Source organism: Elephas maximus, chromosome 12, assembly GCF_024166365.1.
Source record: "Elephas maximus indicus isolate mEleMax1 chromosome 12, mEleMax1 primary haplotype, whole genome shotgun sequence".
In the NCBI taxonomy this organism is placed as follows: domain Eukaryota; kingdom Metazoa; phylum Chordata; class Mammalia; order Proboscidea; family Elephantidae; genus Elephas; species Elephas maximus.
The window spans coordinates 25566712-25581031 of NC_064830.1; the positions used below are offsets into that span (position 1 = coordinate 25566712).

The 14320-nt window shown below is 49.3% G+C and overlaps 1 protein-coding gene across 1 annotated transcript; it reads left to right on the forward strand.

Moving 5' to 3' along the window:
- The first annotated feature begins 366 nt into the window (after positions 1-366).
- Positions 367-2642, forward strand: KCNF1 (potassium voltage-gated channel modifier subfamily F member 1). The gene has a single exon (XM_049903357.1). The coding sequence runs from the start codon at positions 852-854 to the stop codon at positions 2334-2336; it is 1485 nt and encodes a 494-aa protein (XP_049759314.1). The 5' UTR covers positions 367-851; the 3' UTR covers positions 2337-2642.
- The last annotated feature ends 11678 nt before the right edge of the window (positions 2643-14320 follow it).

The window sequence follows — 14320 nt, forward strand, 5'->3', positions numbered from 1 at the left end:
GAAGCAGACTCTGAAGGGGCTTCCTTGGGCACGTTTTTTCTGACAAGCAACGGGGGGCCAAGGTGTTCTGTCACTACTGACCTCCGTGAAACAGCAGTAACGGAGAAACTTGCCAGCTTCGAGTTCGCCTGCCGCTTTAAAGCCCGGGGTCCTGGCCCCTCCGTGACCCCCGTGCCCGCCCGCTGCGTCCGGGGAGGGGCGGGTCGTCGCTTGGCGCTGCGGCTGCTGGCGGCAGCTGTGCGGGGCTGCCCAAGGGTTAACCCGTTCCCCTGCAGCGCCGCGCGTGTCTTGCAGAATTTCACCAGAAGAGGGTACAGTTTGAAAAGCTCTTGACGTCAGGCTGGAATTCCTATTGTGTTTAGAAACGGTTTCGGCGCAGCAAGCCGGAGTTAGCTCTCCGCACACCTCGGCGGACGGTGTCGGTCGGGCAGCTCCGGGACCGGTCCTGCGCAGGGGCGCACGCGGGGACTGGCGCCACTCCGGGACAGGCCCACCACTTCCCGAGCGCCTCGGGGCCGAGGACGGTGCCTGCGGCCCATGAGGGGACCCCAGTCCAGCAGGAGGCGGAGCCGAGGCGGCGGATCGCGCAGCCCCGGAGCCAGGAGTGAGTGCCCTCGGCCCGGCGGGTGCGGGTGAGAGTGCTCCCGGCCGGCGCGCTCCAGCCCTCGGATGCCCGGCCGGAGCCCCGCCGCTTGTTGCATGCCTCCGCGGCGGCGCTGCCCAGCCGGCAGCTGCCCGCTGTGACTCCCCCTTCCTGGCAGGCGGGCGCCGGGGAGACTGTACCCCAGGCCACGCACTCGTGGGATCCAGCGCACGACCCGAGGCTGCGTGCGAGGCTAGAAGCCGGGAGAATGGACGGGTCCGGAGAGCGCAGCCTCCCCGAGCTGGGCAGCCGGGGCTACGGAGCCGGCGAGGACATTGAGATCGTGGTGAATGTGGGGGGCGTGCGGCAGGTGCTGTACGGAGACCTCCTCAGCCAGTACCCAGAGACCAGGCTGGCGGAGTTAATCAACTGCCTGGCCGGGGGCTATGACACCATCTTTTCCCTGTGCGACGACTACGACCCCGGGAAACGGGAGTTCTACTTTGACCGAGACCCTGACGCGTTCAAGTGTGTCATCGAGGTGTACTATTTTGGGGAGGTCCACATGAAAAAGGGCATCTGCCCCATTTGCTTCAAGAACGAGATGGACTTCTGGAAGGTGGACCTCAAGTTTCTGGACGACTGTTGTAAAAGCCACCTGAGCGAGAAGCGCGAGGAGCTGGAGGAGATCGCGCGCCGCGTGCAGCTCATCCTGGACGACCTGGGCGGGGACTCGGCCGAGAACCGCTGGCAGCGCTGCCAGAAGTTTATCTGGAAGTTCCTGGAGAAGCCCGAGTCTTCGTGCCCGGCAAGGGTGGTGGCCGTACTGTCCTTCCTGCTCATCCTTGTCTCGTCGGTGGTCATGTGCATGGGTACCATTCCCGAGCTGCAGGTGCTGGATGCCGACGGCAACCGCGTGGAGCACCCGACGCTGGAGAACGTCGAGACGGCTTGCATCGGCTGGTTCACGCTGGAGTACCTGCTGCGCCTCTTCTCCTCGCCCAACAAGCTGCATTTCGCCCTGTCCTTCATGAACATTGTGGACGTGCTGGCCATCCTGCCCTTCTACGTGAGCCTCACCCTGACGCACCTGGGCGCGCGCATGATGGAGCTGACCAACGTGCAGCAGGCAGTGCAGGCCCTGCGGATCATGCGCATCGCCCGAATCTTCAAACTGGCCCGCCACTCCTCAGGTCTGCAGACCCTCACCTATGCCCTCAAGCGCAGCTTCAAGGAACTGGGGCTGCTGCTCATGTACCTGGCAGTGGGCATCTTTGTCTTCTCCGCCCTGGGCTACACCATGGAGCAGAGCCACCCGGAGACCTTATTTAAGAGCATCCCCCAGTCCTTCTGGTGGGCCATTATCACCATGACGACAGTTGGATATGGTGACATCTACCCCAAGACCACACTGGGCAAGCTCAACGCAGCCATCAGCTTCCTGTGCGGGGTCATTGCCATTGCCCTGCCCATCCATCCCATTATCAACAACTTCGTCAGATACTACAACAAGCAGCGGGTCCTGGAGACAGCAGCCAAGCACGAGCTGGAGCTGATGGAGCTCAACTCCAACAGCGGAGGGGAAGGAAAAACTGGGGGCTCCCGGAGTGACCTGGACAACCTCCCACCAGAACCTGCAGGGAAAGAGGGGCCTAGGTGGAACAGCCGGCTGAAGATTTCCCACAGTGACACCTTCATCCCCCTCCTGACGGAGGAGAAGCACCACAGGACCCGGCTCCAGAGCTGCAAGTGATGAGGGGCTTTCCAGACAGAAAAGGACTGGGCCCTTGGGCGGATGGACGTGGCAGCCACTGCCTGAGAGTAGCTGTCCTTTGTCCCCCCTTCCCTTTCCTGAACAGAATTCCGAAGGCCCTCTTGGGCACCTCTGAAAAGGCTGGGTAAGACTCCTTTGTGTTGCTGACTCTCCAGGAGCCTTGTGGAGGGAGAAGCACCGTGGGGTAGGGGCTGAGTGGAGGCCCTGGCCTGGCTGGCGAAGGGAGCCCATGCCTGGTTCTGTATCTCCTTCAATAAAGCCTCCTGCTCTGTGTACCCGAGCTGAGTAGTAGGTTCTGTCACAGGCTGGCTGTCGCCCCCAAGACGTGGCTCAGACATGCCCCAGTGCCAGGCCAGGAGGTAGGTGTGCAGGGGAGGGGGACGGTATTTTTAGCTGGGAACTAATTAAAGAGGGCTTATATATGCAGGGTTCAGTGCCAAAGAGCCTTGCCACATTCCAAGAGCTCAGTGCTGGTGATGATCTTTTCCTTTGGTTTCCTTTTGGGGAAAAGCTTGCTCCGTGAGTGCTTCTAGGAGGGGCACGACTTCACAGAGCAGGGATCACAGAACAGCACCGTTACCATTTCTTCCTCACCATGTGGAGCCCTTTCACACATTCTCTGTTCCTCCCAGCAACCCTGCTGGATAGATGTCTCCATTTTACAGACAAGAAAACTGAGGCCCGAGGTCACACACAGCAGGCATGATCCCATGTCTGATGATTCCAAAGCCCATGAATTGCCTCTGATACCAGGTGACCTTGGGACAGAGGTATTTGCTTGGGCCCATGAGGGGAGGGTCCGCACACCAGGAGAGGGGCTGAGCACAATGTGGCGATGCCTGTCCTCCAGCTCTTCCTTCTAGCATGGATATCTTTCATGTATCAGCTACATGGACAATTCTGGGCAGAGCCCCAGACAGCCTATTGCTGGAGCCCCAGGGGAATGGAGTCAGATAGGCCTGGGTTTGAAGCCCGGGGAATGAGGAGGAGATCTCTGAGATGGATTCTAGTTTCAACTCTTTTCTGTAGCACCCTCTTGCCCCCTCCCCCCAACTAGCTTATTTGCCGAGTGTTGATTAACCTCTGTGATCCTTATTCTAATTATTTAGTGGAGTCCTTGGATGCTGCTAATGGTTAAGCACTCAGCTCCTAACCTAAAGTTGGGGGTTCAAACTCAACCAGAGGTGTCTTGGAAGAAAGGCCTGGCTGTCTGCTTCCAAAAGGTCATGCCATGAAAACCCAATTTATTAAATGGGGATGTAATAATTACCTCAGAGAATCATGGTGCTGAGCACAGGGCTTGACACATAGTACTTGCACAATGAATGGTAGCTATTTCTATTACTCTGTGCTGGGAGGGAGTAAGTTGCCCAGTTGCCCACTCTGGCCTTCACAGGTCTAGGCTGGACATGCAGATGGAGGAGGGATAAGGCGTAGAGCATTCTACAGTCTTCCCAGACAAAGGCAGGCCAACTTGGCACAGAGCTGCTCTCTGGCTTTCCAACTTTCTCTCACCCAGAGCTCTGTCCTTCTGTCCTCTGCTACTGCACTTAGCGGGGGGAAGGATGCCTGTGGGGGTTGGGGGTCTAGGTGGGCTAGGTGTGTGGTCCTTGGTCTACCACCACCCTAGGCAGACCCTTCCCTTTTTCTGGGCCTTGGTTTTCCCATCTGTTTAAAGAGGGGTAATTTCTTGGACCACTTCCAGTTCTGATGTTCTGGGATTTCAAAGTCTTGGGCTGCACTATGGGTTGTGGGGACTCCAAGGGGCTGTGAGGCTGCCATGTGTAGCAGATCTTGGAGGGGAGAGTCAGAGCCATCCCTTTGGGGTACAGGACCCTGAGCCAATGCTCTGTCCCCCTCTCTCACAAGTGTCTCCAGGAAAACACTAGGTCCATTGACCATGATAGGCAGAGGAATGGGGGAGGGGGCTGGGGGTAGGCAGGTGAGCTGCTGCAGGAGGGAGGAGGAGCTGCCCCTCTCAGGGTCACCTTGGGGTCTGGAAAGAGGAGATGGTTGTGTATGGCCGTGGTCTGTGCACCCCTTGGGCTCAGTGGGGCTTGTTGAATGGGGCGTTGCTCCCTCTTTTTGTCCCGTGTCCCCAGAGTCCTTGGAAACCCCTGGAGCCTTGCTGGCAGAGGGCCCCAAGGAGACAGGAGGAGCAGGAAGCTGAGGTATTGTGGAGAGAGAGGCCAGGCTAGCTCTGAATGGGGAGGTCACCTTCCCTGCCTTTCACCTGGGATGAGGGGAGGGAGGTCAGAGAGAAGTGTGTGCTCAGAGCTCATGTATTCCACCCTAGGGCGGAGAATGAGTCCCAGAGAGGGTCAACGATTTGTCTGAGATCCTTTGTAAATTGGGATTAGACATGGTCCTTGTCCCTGAGGGGTTCAGAGTGTGACCAATAATCCTTATATGGTGACATGCTTGGTCGTGGAGGAGTGACCAGGGGGCTTCTGGAGCCAGGAGGAGGGGCAGCCCTCTTTCCCTGGGGAATCTTTCTAGGTACTGGTTCTCAAACTTTGCTGCACACTAGACCCACCTGGAGCCCTGGTGGCACAGTGGTTAAGAGCTTGGCAGCTAACCAAAAGGTCAGCAGTTTGAATTAACCAGCTGTTCCTTGGGAACCTTATGGGCTTTTCTACTCTGTGCAATAGGGTAGCTATGAGTCGGAATTGACTTGACAGCAATGGGTTTGGTTTTTGGTTTTAGAACCACTTGGAGGTCTTTAAGAAACCCTGCTGTCCAAGCTGCATATCAATTATGTGAGAATTCCTGAGAGTGACGCTCAGGCACCAGTATATATATATATTTTTAACTTTAAAGTTTATGAGTCATCTGGAGATCTTGTTAAAATGCAGGGTTTGAATTAGTAGGGACCCTGAGATTCTGCATTTCTCACAAGCTCCCAGATGAGGCCGATCCTGCTGGTCTGAGGACCACACTTTGAGGAGCAAGAGGCTAAATCAGAGTTTAGCCAACTCCGTTTTTAGCCTGTGGGACACCAGGTGGACAGACAGGTTGGCTGCCCCCTGGGCACAGTTGATGAGTGAAGAATGATTTTTAAATTTTTAAACCGTTGAAAAAAAAATTCAAAGGAAGAATCATATTTCGTTGGCATGTGAAAAATATATGAAATTCAAATTTCAGTGTCCGCAAACAAAGACTTCCTGGAACACAGCCGCGCTCAATTTGTTTACGTCTTGTCTTGTCTGTGGTTGCTTTCGTACCACAATGGCCGACTTGAGTACTTGCAACAGAGATCATATGGCCCTCAGAGCCTCAAATATTTACTGTCTGGCCCTTTACAGAAAAAGTTGGCCAACTCTGGGATATAGGAAATGATCATTTAAGTTAGGTCTTGAAGATTGAGTGGAACTTACCCGGACGAGGAAACAGAAAGAACATTCAAAGCAGCAGGGACTGGGTAAGCAAAGATGCAGGCGTGTGGGGCCGTCTTCAGAGAGGGGGAGGTCTGCTCTTACGCCACAGGGCAATTGCAGGGATAACAGCAAAGAGGCTCCCAGTGTCCCATGGGGTCACAGCTCCCCTTCTTTCTTTCCTGCGGAGAACCCCCAACTCCTGGTTCCTACATCAGCTTCCTACTGTCCCCAGCTCCTGCTTTGGAAACTCACTTTTGCCCATCCTTTCCTGACCCCTCTCATCTGCAGTCATATCAAAGCTCCCCCATCCCAGGTGCCATTCCCTCACATCTTCTCCTGCTTGGGCGAATTTGATCTGCTCCGGTAAAGATTAAAAAAAAAAAAATTTTTTTACAGCCTAGAAAACCCTATGGGGCAGTTCTACTCTGTCACACGGGATCGCTAAGAGTCGAAAATCAATTCGACAGCACTTAACAACAACCAAAGGTGGAATTTCAGACAGATGACAGGCGTATGGGGAATGCTTTTGAAGCAGGGGGCCCTTTCTCACCCCCGACCTGGCTGTGAAGGGCTGCCTGCACCTCCTCAGCCCCAGCCAGACCCAGCCCGCCACCCATCCCCAGAAGGGATAATGGAATGTCTCCCTGAGTCCCCCTCCTGTCATCTCCCAGGGAAAAGAAGGACGGGGAGTGGTTCCAGGAGGCCTCCCACTTGTTCCCCTGGAAGAAGACAGCTCTGTGAGACGTGCTTATTTGAAAGCATTTTACCAACTGACTTGAAAGGGGGCTTCACCAATACCCATCACTTGAGGTGGAGGCTCCCCCTGAGTGCTTATCTCCATTCATAGCAGCCTAAGACATAGCTTCAGGGATGATGTGGGTTTCCGAAAGGAAAAAAACAAAACAAGAATTAGAAAGCTCTATGCTTAGTCATTTTTCTGTTTTTAAGCTACCAGCTAGCCAGCCCGCAAAGCAGGGCCAGGACTGCCATAATTCCAGTTTTATTTCACCTTCTTTTTTTTTTTTTTAATCAATGGGCCAGAAAGGTGTGCTTGCACCTGTTTCAGGTGAGACCCCTGGCATTCTGGGAGGCGCAGTAACTTGCTGTTGGTCACAGTCTGGGACTGCAGGGTGGGCCCGAGTGATCCTGCAGCCTGCATGCCAAGAAGCTGGGGCTGCTTCCCTGCAGGGGCAATGTCCTCCCCAAGGAGAGATACACACTGTCCCCACTGCCATTCCGTCACTCCAGCTTGGGTCACTTCCAGAGCAAGAGACTTGGCTACAGGTGAGGGAAAGACCAGCCCCGGATGGGAGCTTGCCGGCAGTCACGTGCCTTATTCCTAAACACAGAATATTATGTCTGTTGACAAGGACTTGGCTGGAAAAATGGGATCTGGGCTTGCAACAGTGGCAGCCCAGAATCGGGGAGAAGGTGCAAATATTAATACATACAGGCCTGGTTTCTGCTTGGGCGTATGTTGGCTAAGTTGTTGGGAGCTGTTGCTCGGAGTCAGGGCTTTGCATGTGCCTCATTCCACTTGTTTTGCTTCTTCCTGGCTTTGGCAGAATGGGGCTGACTTGGCTTTTGGGGCACAGGCCCCAGGAGAGGCCCAAGTAGAGACCCCAGGGGCATCCTGGCATGGACCCTAGCCAGACTATAGGTCGACTAGAGCCTCAAGCTGCCATCCACACTTTGCACATGGGACTGTGGAAGGTTCAAGGCAGATCTTATCACTTTCCTTCCCTCCTCAAAGCCCTTTAATTTCTCCCCACAGTCATAAGGTCACAGCCAGACTGCTGAGCTTGGCATTCAGGGCCCTCCATGGTACACTCCAAGTACCTTTCCAGCTTCATCTCCTACCTCCTCCCATTCACTCAGGCAGACCAGTTGACTATTGACATCCTAATTACTGCAAAGTTCACACTGCCCTCCCTGTGCACCCAGGATACCTGGTGTCCCTATTGCCTTTCTCCCAGTTTTCTACCCATGCTTCAAGACTCAGCTGAGATGCTGTCTTCCCTTCTCAGCGGTAACACTCCCCCTGCATGGCTCAGGGTGAGGCATCTTGGCTTTGTAAGGGCAGAAGCTGTGCTGTGGAGATCCTGGAGTCAGTCGCTCTCATTGTACACTAAAAAGGACCCTCAGAGATGTCACACAGCAGCTGGAACCAAGACCCTGTGTCTGTGATCATCTTCCCTCTCTGTCCACTCCCCACTTCCACCACCCCTGCCCACTCCTGACTAAATGTTTGAGCCTAAGAGTCAGAGCTGAGGTTTTAAGAGTTTAGACTGAAATGTGGCCCCACATAACAGCTTCCCATCACTTATACATGTGGTCTGGCAAGGACGTTTAACAAAGCCCAGGGCTTACCCTCTTTAAAGTACTTTGCAAATAGTCGCTTGTTCATTTGCAATCTTCACTGAGACCTCTTGGCCTTTGAAAGGCCTGAAGGTCACAGCAGAATGAGAGGTTCACCTCATCCCACTTCTCGTGAGGTTGGAGGCACATAATGAACGTCCTCTGGAAAAGAAAGGACCATGAGTGCAAGACACCGTGTGTGTGTATGTGTGTGTTTAAAAGCCAGTCCATTCCTGCCTTCTTAACAGAAGGAGGAAGATGCTAAGACTATTGGAGCGCCCTGAGGCAGTTCCTGCCCCTTGTATCACCTACCTTTCCCAAGAACCTGGTTGACAGCCAACAACTGCAGGGGCTACAGACAAATCTATTTTTCGTTCCCATGAGCATCAGCCACAGCTTACCCCTGAGACCAGACGGACATGGCAAGTAGATGCAGGGAAACCCCAAACCTCATTCTTAGCTGGTTGGCCAGAGCCCAGTCACGGGGCATGCAGGTGGGGAGCCAATAGCTCCTGATGACTTGCCCCATGCCAGCATTGGCACGTTTCTCAGGAAACTGAGGCTCAGAGAACTTAAGCAACTTGTCCAGGATCTCTCATTTGCATGTAGCAGAGTGGCTGGGCCAGAACTCTTGAATTTGTGTTCAGAATCTGCCCGGTGAGCATTCTGTCACAGGGAGTGCACTGGCAGTTTGACAGGAATCCACGTGTGGGAAGAACAAATGCCCTTTCTAGTTTGGAAAACTCTGATATCACAGGGCCAGGAATGAACAAGGAAGTCCTATTTCTTGCTTGCTTGGTAGCATGAGAAGACCCTTAGTTCGTTCTCTACTCTGAGGCCAGGGATCTCAAAGGCTCATGCAGTCACCGCGTGCCCAGTACCAAGCCCACCATCAGAAACACGAATGCGAGGCAGTCCTTCTGTGACTCCCATGACATGACTCTGCGGGAACGTCTAAGCTCTGCAGAGCCACTTCCCAGCCTTCATCATCTGCCCCATTCTCCTGTGCTCTCCACACCATCACAACCACTTGAAGCTCTAACTCAGGCTTTCTCAGCCTCGGCACTATTAACATTTTGGACCAAATAATTCTTTATGGGGGGCTGTCAGCCTTTCGAACCTACCAGGCGTTCCTTGGAGACCCTATGGGGCATTTCTACTCTGTCCTATAGGGTTGCTATGAGTTGGAATTGACTTGATGGCAACGGGTTTGGTTTTGTTTTTGTTTTTTGTCCTGCACAATATAGAATGTGTAGCAACATCCCTGGCCTCTACCCACTAGATGCCAGTAGCACACCATCCTCAGTTGCGACAACCAAAACTGTCTCCAGGCATTGCCAAATGTCCCCTGGGGGGCAAAACCGCCTTGGTTGAGAACTATTTCTCCAAATATCCTGGGTTGTTTCTCTCTCTCTGTCTCTGTTTTCTCTTAATTCAGTTTGGAACCCTTTCCCCTCCTTCTCAGCCTGTCTTCATTTGGATTCTCTCATTCTTGAATAACCAGTTTGGTGTCACCTTATCTAGGATGCCTTCTCTGACTACTCTCTGCTCTCTGGCTGTGTCAGACGTCTCTCCTCTGTGCTACCTGGACAGCTGGCCATCACAGCACTCTGTCTGTATCCTTGCCTGTCTCCACCAGGTAGTATGGTCCCTGAGGACAGGGGCCTCACGCTCATCTCTGTAGCCCTCATCCCTAGAACAGTGATAGTCATGACATAGGTTTGCAGTGTTAAAACTTTTCATCATGTGATCCTAAGCTTGAACAGGCCTAGAGGATCAGCTGTTTCTGTTCTCTGGTAAAACTCTAGGAAGACCAGATAGTGGAACTCCTTCTGAGTCAGAGTTAGCAGATACCTGTGCCTGAGTTTTGGGTGTCATTCCGTCCTGGGTTCTATTGCAGGCATCTCGGTAGCCTCCTTTGCCTTTTCCACAAGAGTTTAGATGCTACAAGGTACAAATCTCTTTTCTTGTAAATTGAAATTCCTTTTGCCATCCACAGCCATCTCAGGCACCCTGAATCAAGGCTACTAAAGGACATGGGAGACAGGCCTGGACTCCTTTTTTTATAGATGAGGAACTGGAGACTGGAAGACATGAGTGACTTGTCCAAGGTTATACAGCTCAAAGAGGAAGGCCCTCAAAGAGATAGATTGACCCAGAGGCTGCAACAATGGACTCAAACATAGCAATGATTTTGAGAATGGCTCAGGACTGGGTAGTGTTTTGTTCTGTTGTACACAGGGTCGCTGTGAGTTGGAACCAACTCAATAGCACCTAACAGCAACAATGCAGCTAAGGAAGCCTGGCTCAAACTCACCTCCAAGTGATCAGTTCCTTGCTTTTACTGTATAAAAGCAAATCTTACCTGGAGAATGCAAATATTTATCACAGTATTACTTACTATTGTGAATGGAATCTTTTTTTCCATTTTGATTTTCAAATATTTATATGTGGTTTTAAATGGAATTATTGCTTTTCGTTTACCCCGTTAACTCAGAGCAATGATTCTCAAACTTCTAGTGAACATTGGCACCTTGATCGTTCATTAAAACACTGACTGCTGGGCCCTCCCTCAGAGATTCTGATTCAGTAGGTCTGGGGCCAGGCCTGAGAACCTACATTTCTAACATGTTCTCAGCAATACTGATGCTGCTGGCAGTCCGCGGTCACCCTTTGAGAATCACAATCTTACTGAACTCTTAGTTCTAATGATTTTGCCATTGTTTTCCAGGTTTAAAAAATCATGTTCTCTGCAAAGAAGGGCAGTTTTGTTTCTTTCTCTCCAGTAGTTAAACCCCTTTGTGTCTTGTTTTGGTGTGTGAGCTGGGACTGCTGGTACAGTGTGGTTTTCGAAATCGTTTCCCTGATGAGTTGATAGATAGCCTTTACCAAACTGAGAACGTTTCATTCTATTCCTAGCTTTCAAAAATTGTTTAAAATTTAGAATTGAACATTTAGGTTTTATTAAATGCTCCTTCAGCATCTATTGAAGTTATCAAATATTTTATAACTCTTTAATGTATCTGTGGTGGAGATACAATGATTAAATGATTTATGGACATTTCCATCCCTTTGCGTTCTTGGAATAAAGTCTATATGGTCACGAGTTTTTTTTCAGTTTGCAACCAGATTCCATTTGCTAATATTGTATTTATTAAGCATTGATGGTTCAGCAATAGAATTCTCACCTTCCATGCAGGAGACCAGGGTTCGATTCCCGGCCAAAGCAGCTCATGCACAGCCACCGCTCGTCTGTCAGTGGAGGCTTCTGCGTTGCTATGATACTGAACAGGTTTCAGTGGAGCTTCCAGACTAAGACAAGGAGGAAAGGCCTGGTGATCTACTTCTGAAAACCAACCAATGAAAACCCTATGGATCACAACAGTCCAATCTGCAACTGATCATGGGGATGGTGTAGAACCCGGCAGTGTTCTATTGTGTAGAGGGTCACCTTGAATCAGGGCCAACTTGGTGGCAGCTAACAACAACAACAGTGTGTTTAAAACTGTTGTGATTGGCCTGTACTTTTCTGGTTTTGTGCTTTCCTTTTCAGGTGTTGGTATCAGGGTTACACCAGCGTCATAGAATGAGATGGAAAGCTTTCTGTCACAGTAATGACCTTTTTCTCAAAGTTTAATAGAGTTTGCCCATCTCGGCCTGAAACTGTTTCAAGTACACGAATAGGGGAAGTAGTCACCTGCGGTTACTTGTCTGCTCAGAGTTTTCTACCTCTTCTTGAGAAAATATTGATAATTATATTTTCCCAGAAAAATATCCTTTTCAAATGAATTTTATTACTGATAATCATCATTTAAAATTTCATCTGTGTTTATATTTGTGCCTCCTTTTGGGGGCCTAATGTATACATATATATATATGCTTTCTCTTTCTTTTTTCCCCTCAATCAGACTTACAGAAGTTTGTCTGGTTTATTAGACTTTAAAAAAAAATTTGTGGCTTTTTTTTTTTTTTTTTTTAGCAAATCTTATCATTTTTTGCTTTTTTTCTATTTCATTAATTTCTGCCTGTATTTTTATTTCATTTTTCTTAATTTATTTTGTTGTAGATTTTTCTTTTTTCTTTGTGTTGACTGGTTTATTTCAGCCCTTGTTATTTTGTAATAAAAGCTTTTAGGGCTACGCATTTTCCTCTGAGAGCTGCCTCTTCACATCCCATACCTTTTGGTGGGCAGAGCTTTCATGGGCACTTATTCTAAACAGTCAGTTCAGTTTTTGTTTCTTCTTTAACCCAATAATTATTTAGAAGAATATTTTAAAATTGAAATGTAGGTAGGTATTTTTTTAATTAAAAAAAATTTTTTTTGCTAAAGATTGTGTGTGTATGTGTGTGCGTGTGTACGTGTGTATGCGTGTATGAGATTATATTACGGATTTATTGTGATATAGTCAGAGAATGTGTCCTTCATGTGGCTTGATGCTTATGCAGGGAGTGTTTTTAATGAAAACTTCCTCCAGTTGAGAAGAGTACAAATGAAAAAAGAAAAATCCCTCCAAACCTCACTCCCCAGCTCTCACCAGTTAAAAACTTGTTTAAAGAGCATACTTTTGTCTTTGATTAATCAACTTTAAATACTCTCCTTATTTGTGAATAAGATCAAGTTCCTTAAATATCATCAAGGGCAAGCCCACACTTTTAGACCACAGTCCTCCACCTGTCTACAAGGCCCTGCCTCCAGTCCACCTTCCCAGCTGCCTTCTCATTGCTCCCTCTGTTGTTCTACCCTCTATCCATTATGTTCTTCCTTCAGTTTTTCACTTCCTCCTGCCACAGGGCCTTTGCACATGCTGCTCCCTCTGATGGAAATGTTCTTGTCTGCCCTCTTTCCTTACTTAACTCTTTACATCCTTCAGATTTCAGCCTTCTTCCCTGATCTCCCTGTCTGGGTCAAATTCCTCTAAGTTGTGCTCTTATTGTACCGTACACCTCTCTTCTGGCTCTCATTACATTTGCCATTTTACCTTAATTTGTATGATTCGCATCTGACATCTGCCTCCCTGCATAGGCTGTCAGTCCTTTGAGGGCAGGGACTGGGTTGTTGCTTACCATTGAATCCCCAGAATGCAGCACAGTGTCTGGCACAGAGTAGGCGCTCAATAAATATGTGTTGAATGAATGAATGAATGAATGAATGAATGAATTGGACCCTCACTATGAAATGAGACATTTTAGCTTCTTGTAGATGCTGTGGAGTCAACTCAGACTCATGGCAACTGTGCTGCGCAAGGTTTTCAATGGCTAATTTTTTGGAAGTGCTATAGATTTCTGGGTCTTTCTTCCAAGGTGCCTCTGGGTGAACTCGAACCTCCAACCTTTTGGTTAGTAGCTGAGTGCATAAGCCATTCACCCCTCTGCCTTCCCTTTGCTGCCTACTCTCTGCCCCCCGCCACCTTTAACTCCTACCTTGCCAAGCTTTAAAGCACTTACAGTCTGTTCTGTAACTATAATTATTTCTGTGTTTTGACAGTCAGCTGATTGCAAACAAATTTAAACCAATAAGCAGCATTTTTAATGTTATGATTTTGTGACTATTCTTTGTGGCAGATGTGCAGAAGGAGATGGAATCTGATGCTGCTAGGTGAAGGGTTGGCACAGAAGTTTAAAAAAAGGTAATATTTTGATATGCCTTCTCCTTATCACTAGTATTACCTAACTTCTACATTGTAGTCTTTGTTAAAGATGAATGTGTTTTGTGTTTTTCATCTTGGAGACATGCCTTTCAGAATGTTCTAATTTCCTGATTGGATTTGTACCACTTGCTCTCAAGGTCTAAAGCAGCTGTTGTCCCATGATTTTTTTTTTTTTTTTTTCACATTGCATCCCAGGTTTGGTTTCTTGGCTACTACGCCATCTTCTTTCTTGGATTCCATTTTTGTTTTGCTGGAGATATATCCTTGAGTGTATCTTTCAGGATAGATCCGTTTTGGATGATCAACTTTCTGGGTCTGTGCGTGTTGGAATGTATCTTAATTTTGCCCTCATGTGGGACCGAAAATTTGACTGAAGATGCTTTCCAAGCTAATTTTGATTTTTGTTCCTTTGTAGCTCATTTGACTTTTCACTCTGGAACCTTTTAGGATTTCTCTATATCCTTTAAATTCTGAAATTCTTTCAGAAAATGAAGCTTTACGAGATGTCAGCTTTCGCCTAGGAAGTGTGCATCTTTTTAAACGTTGCCCGTTCTACACTTGGTAGCATCTTTCGATTTGA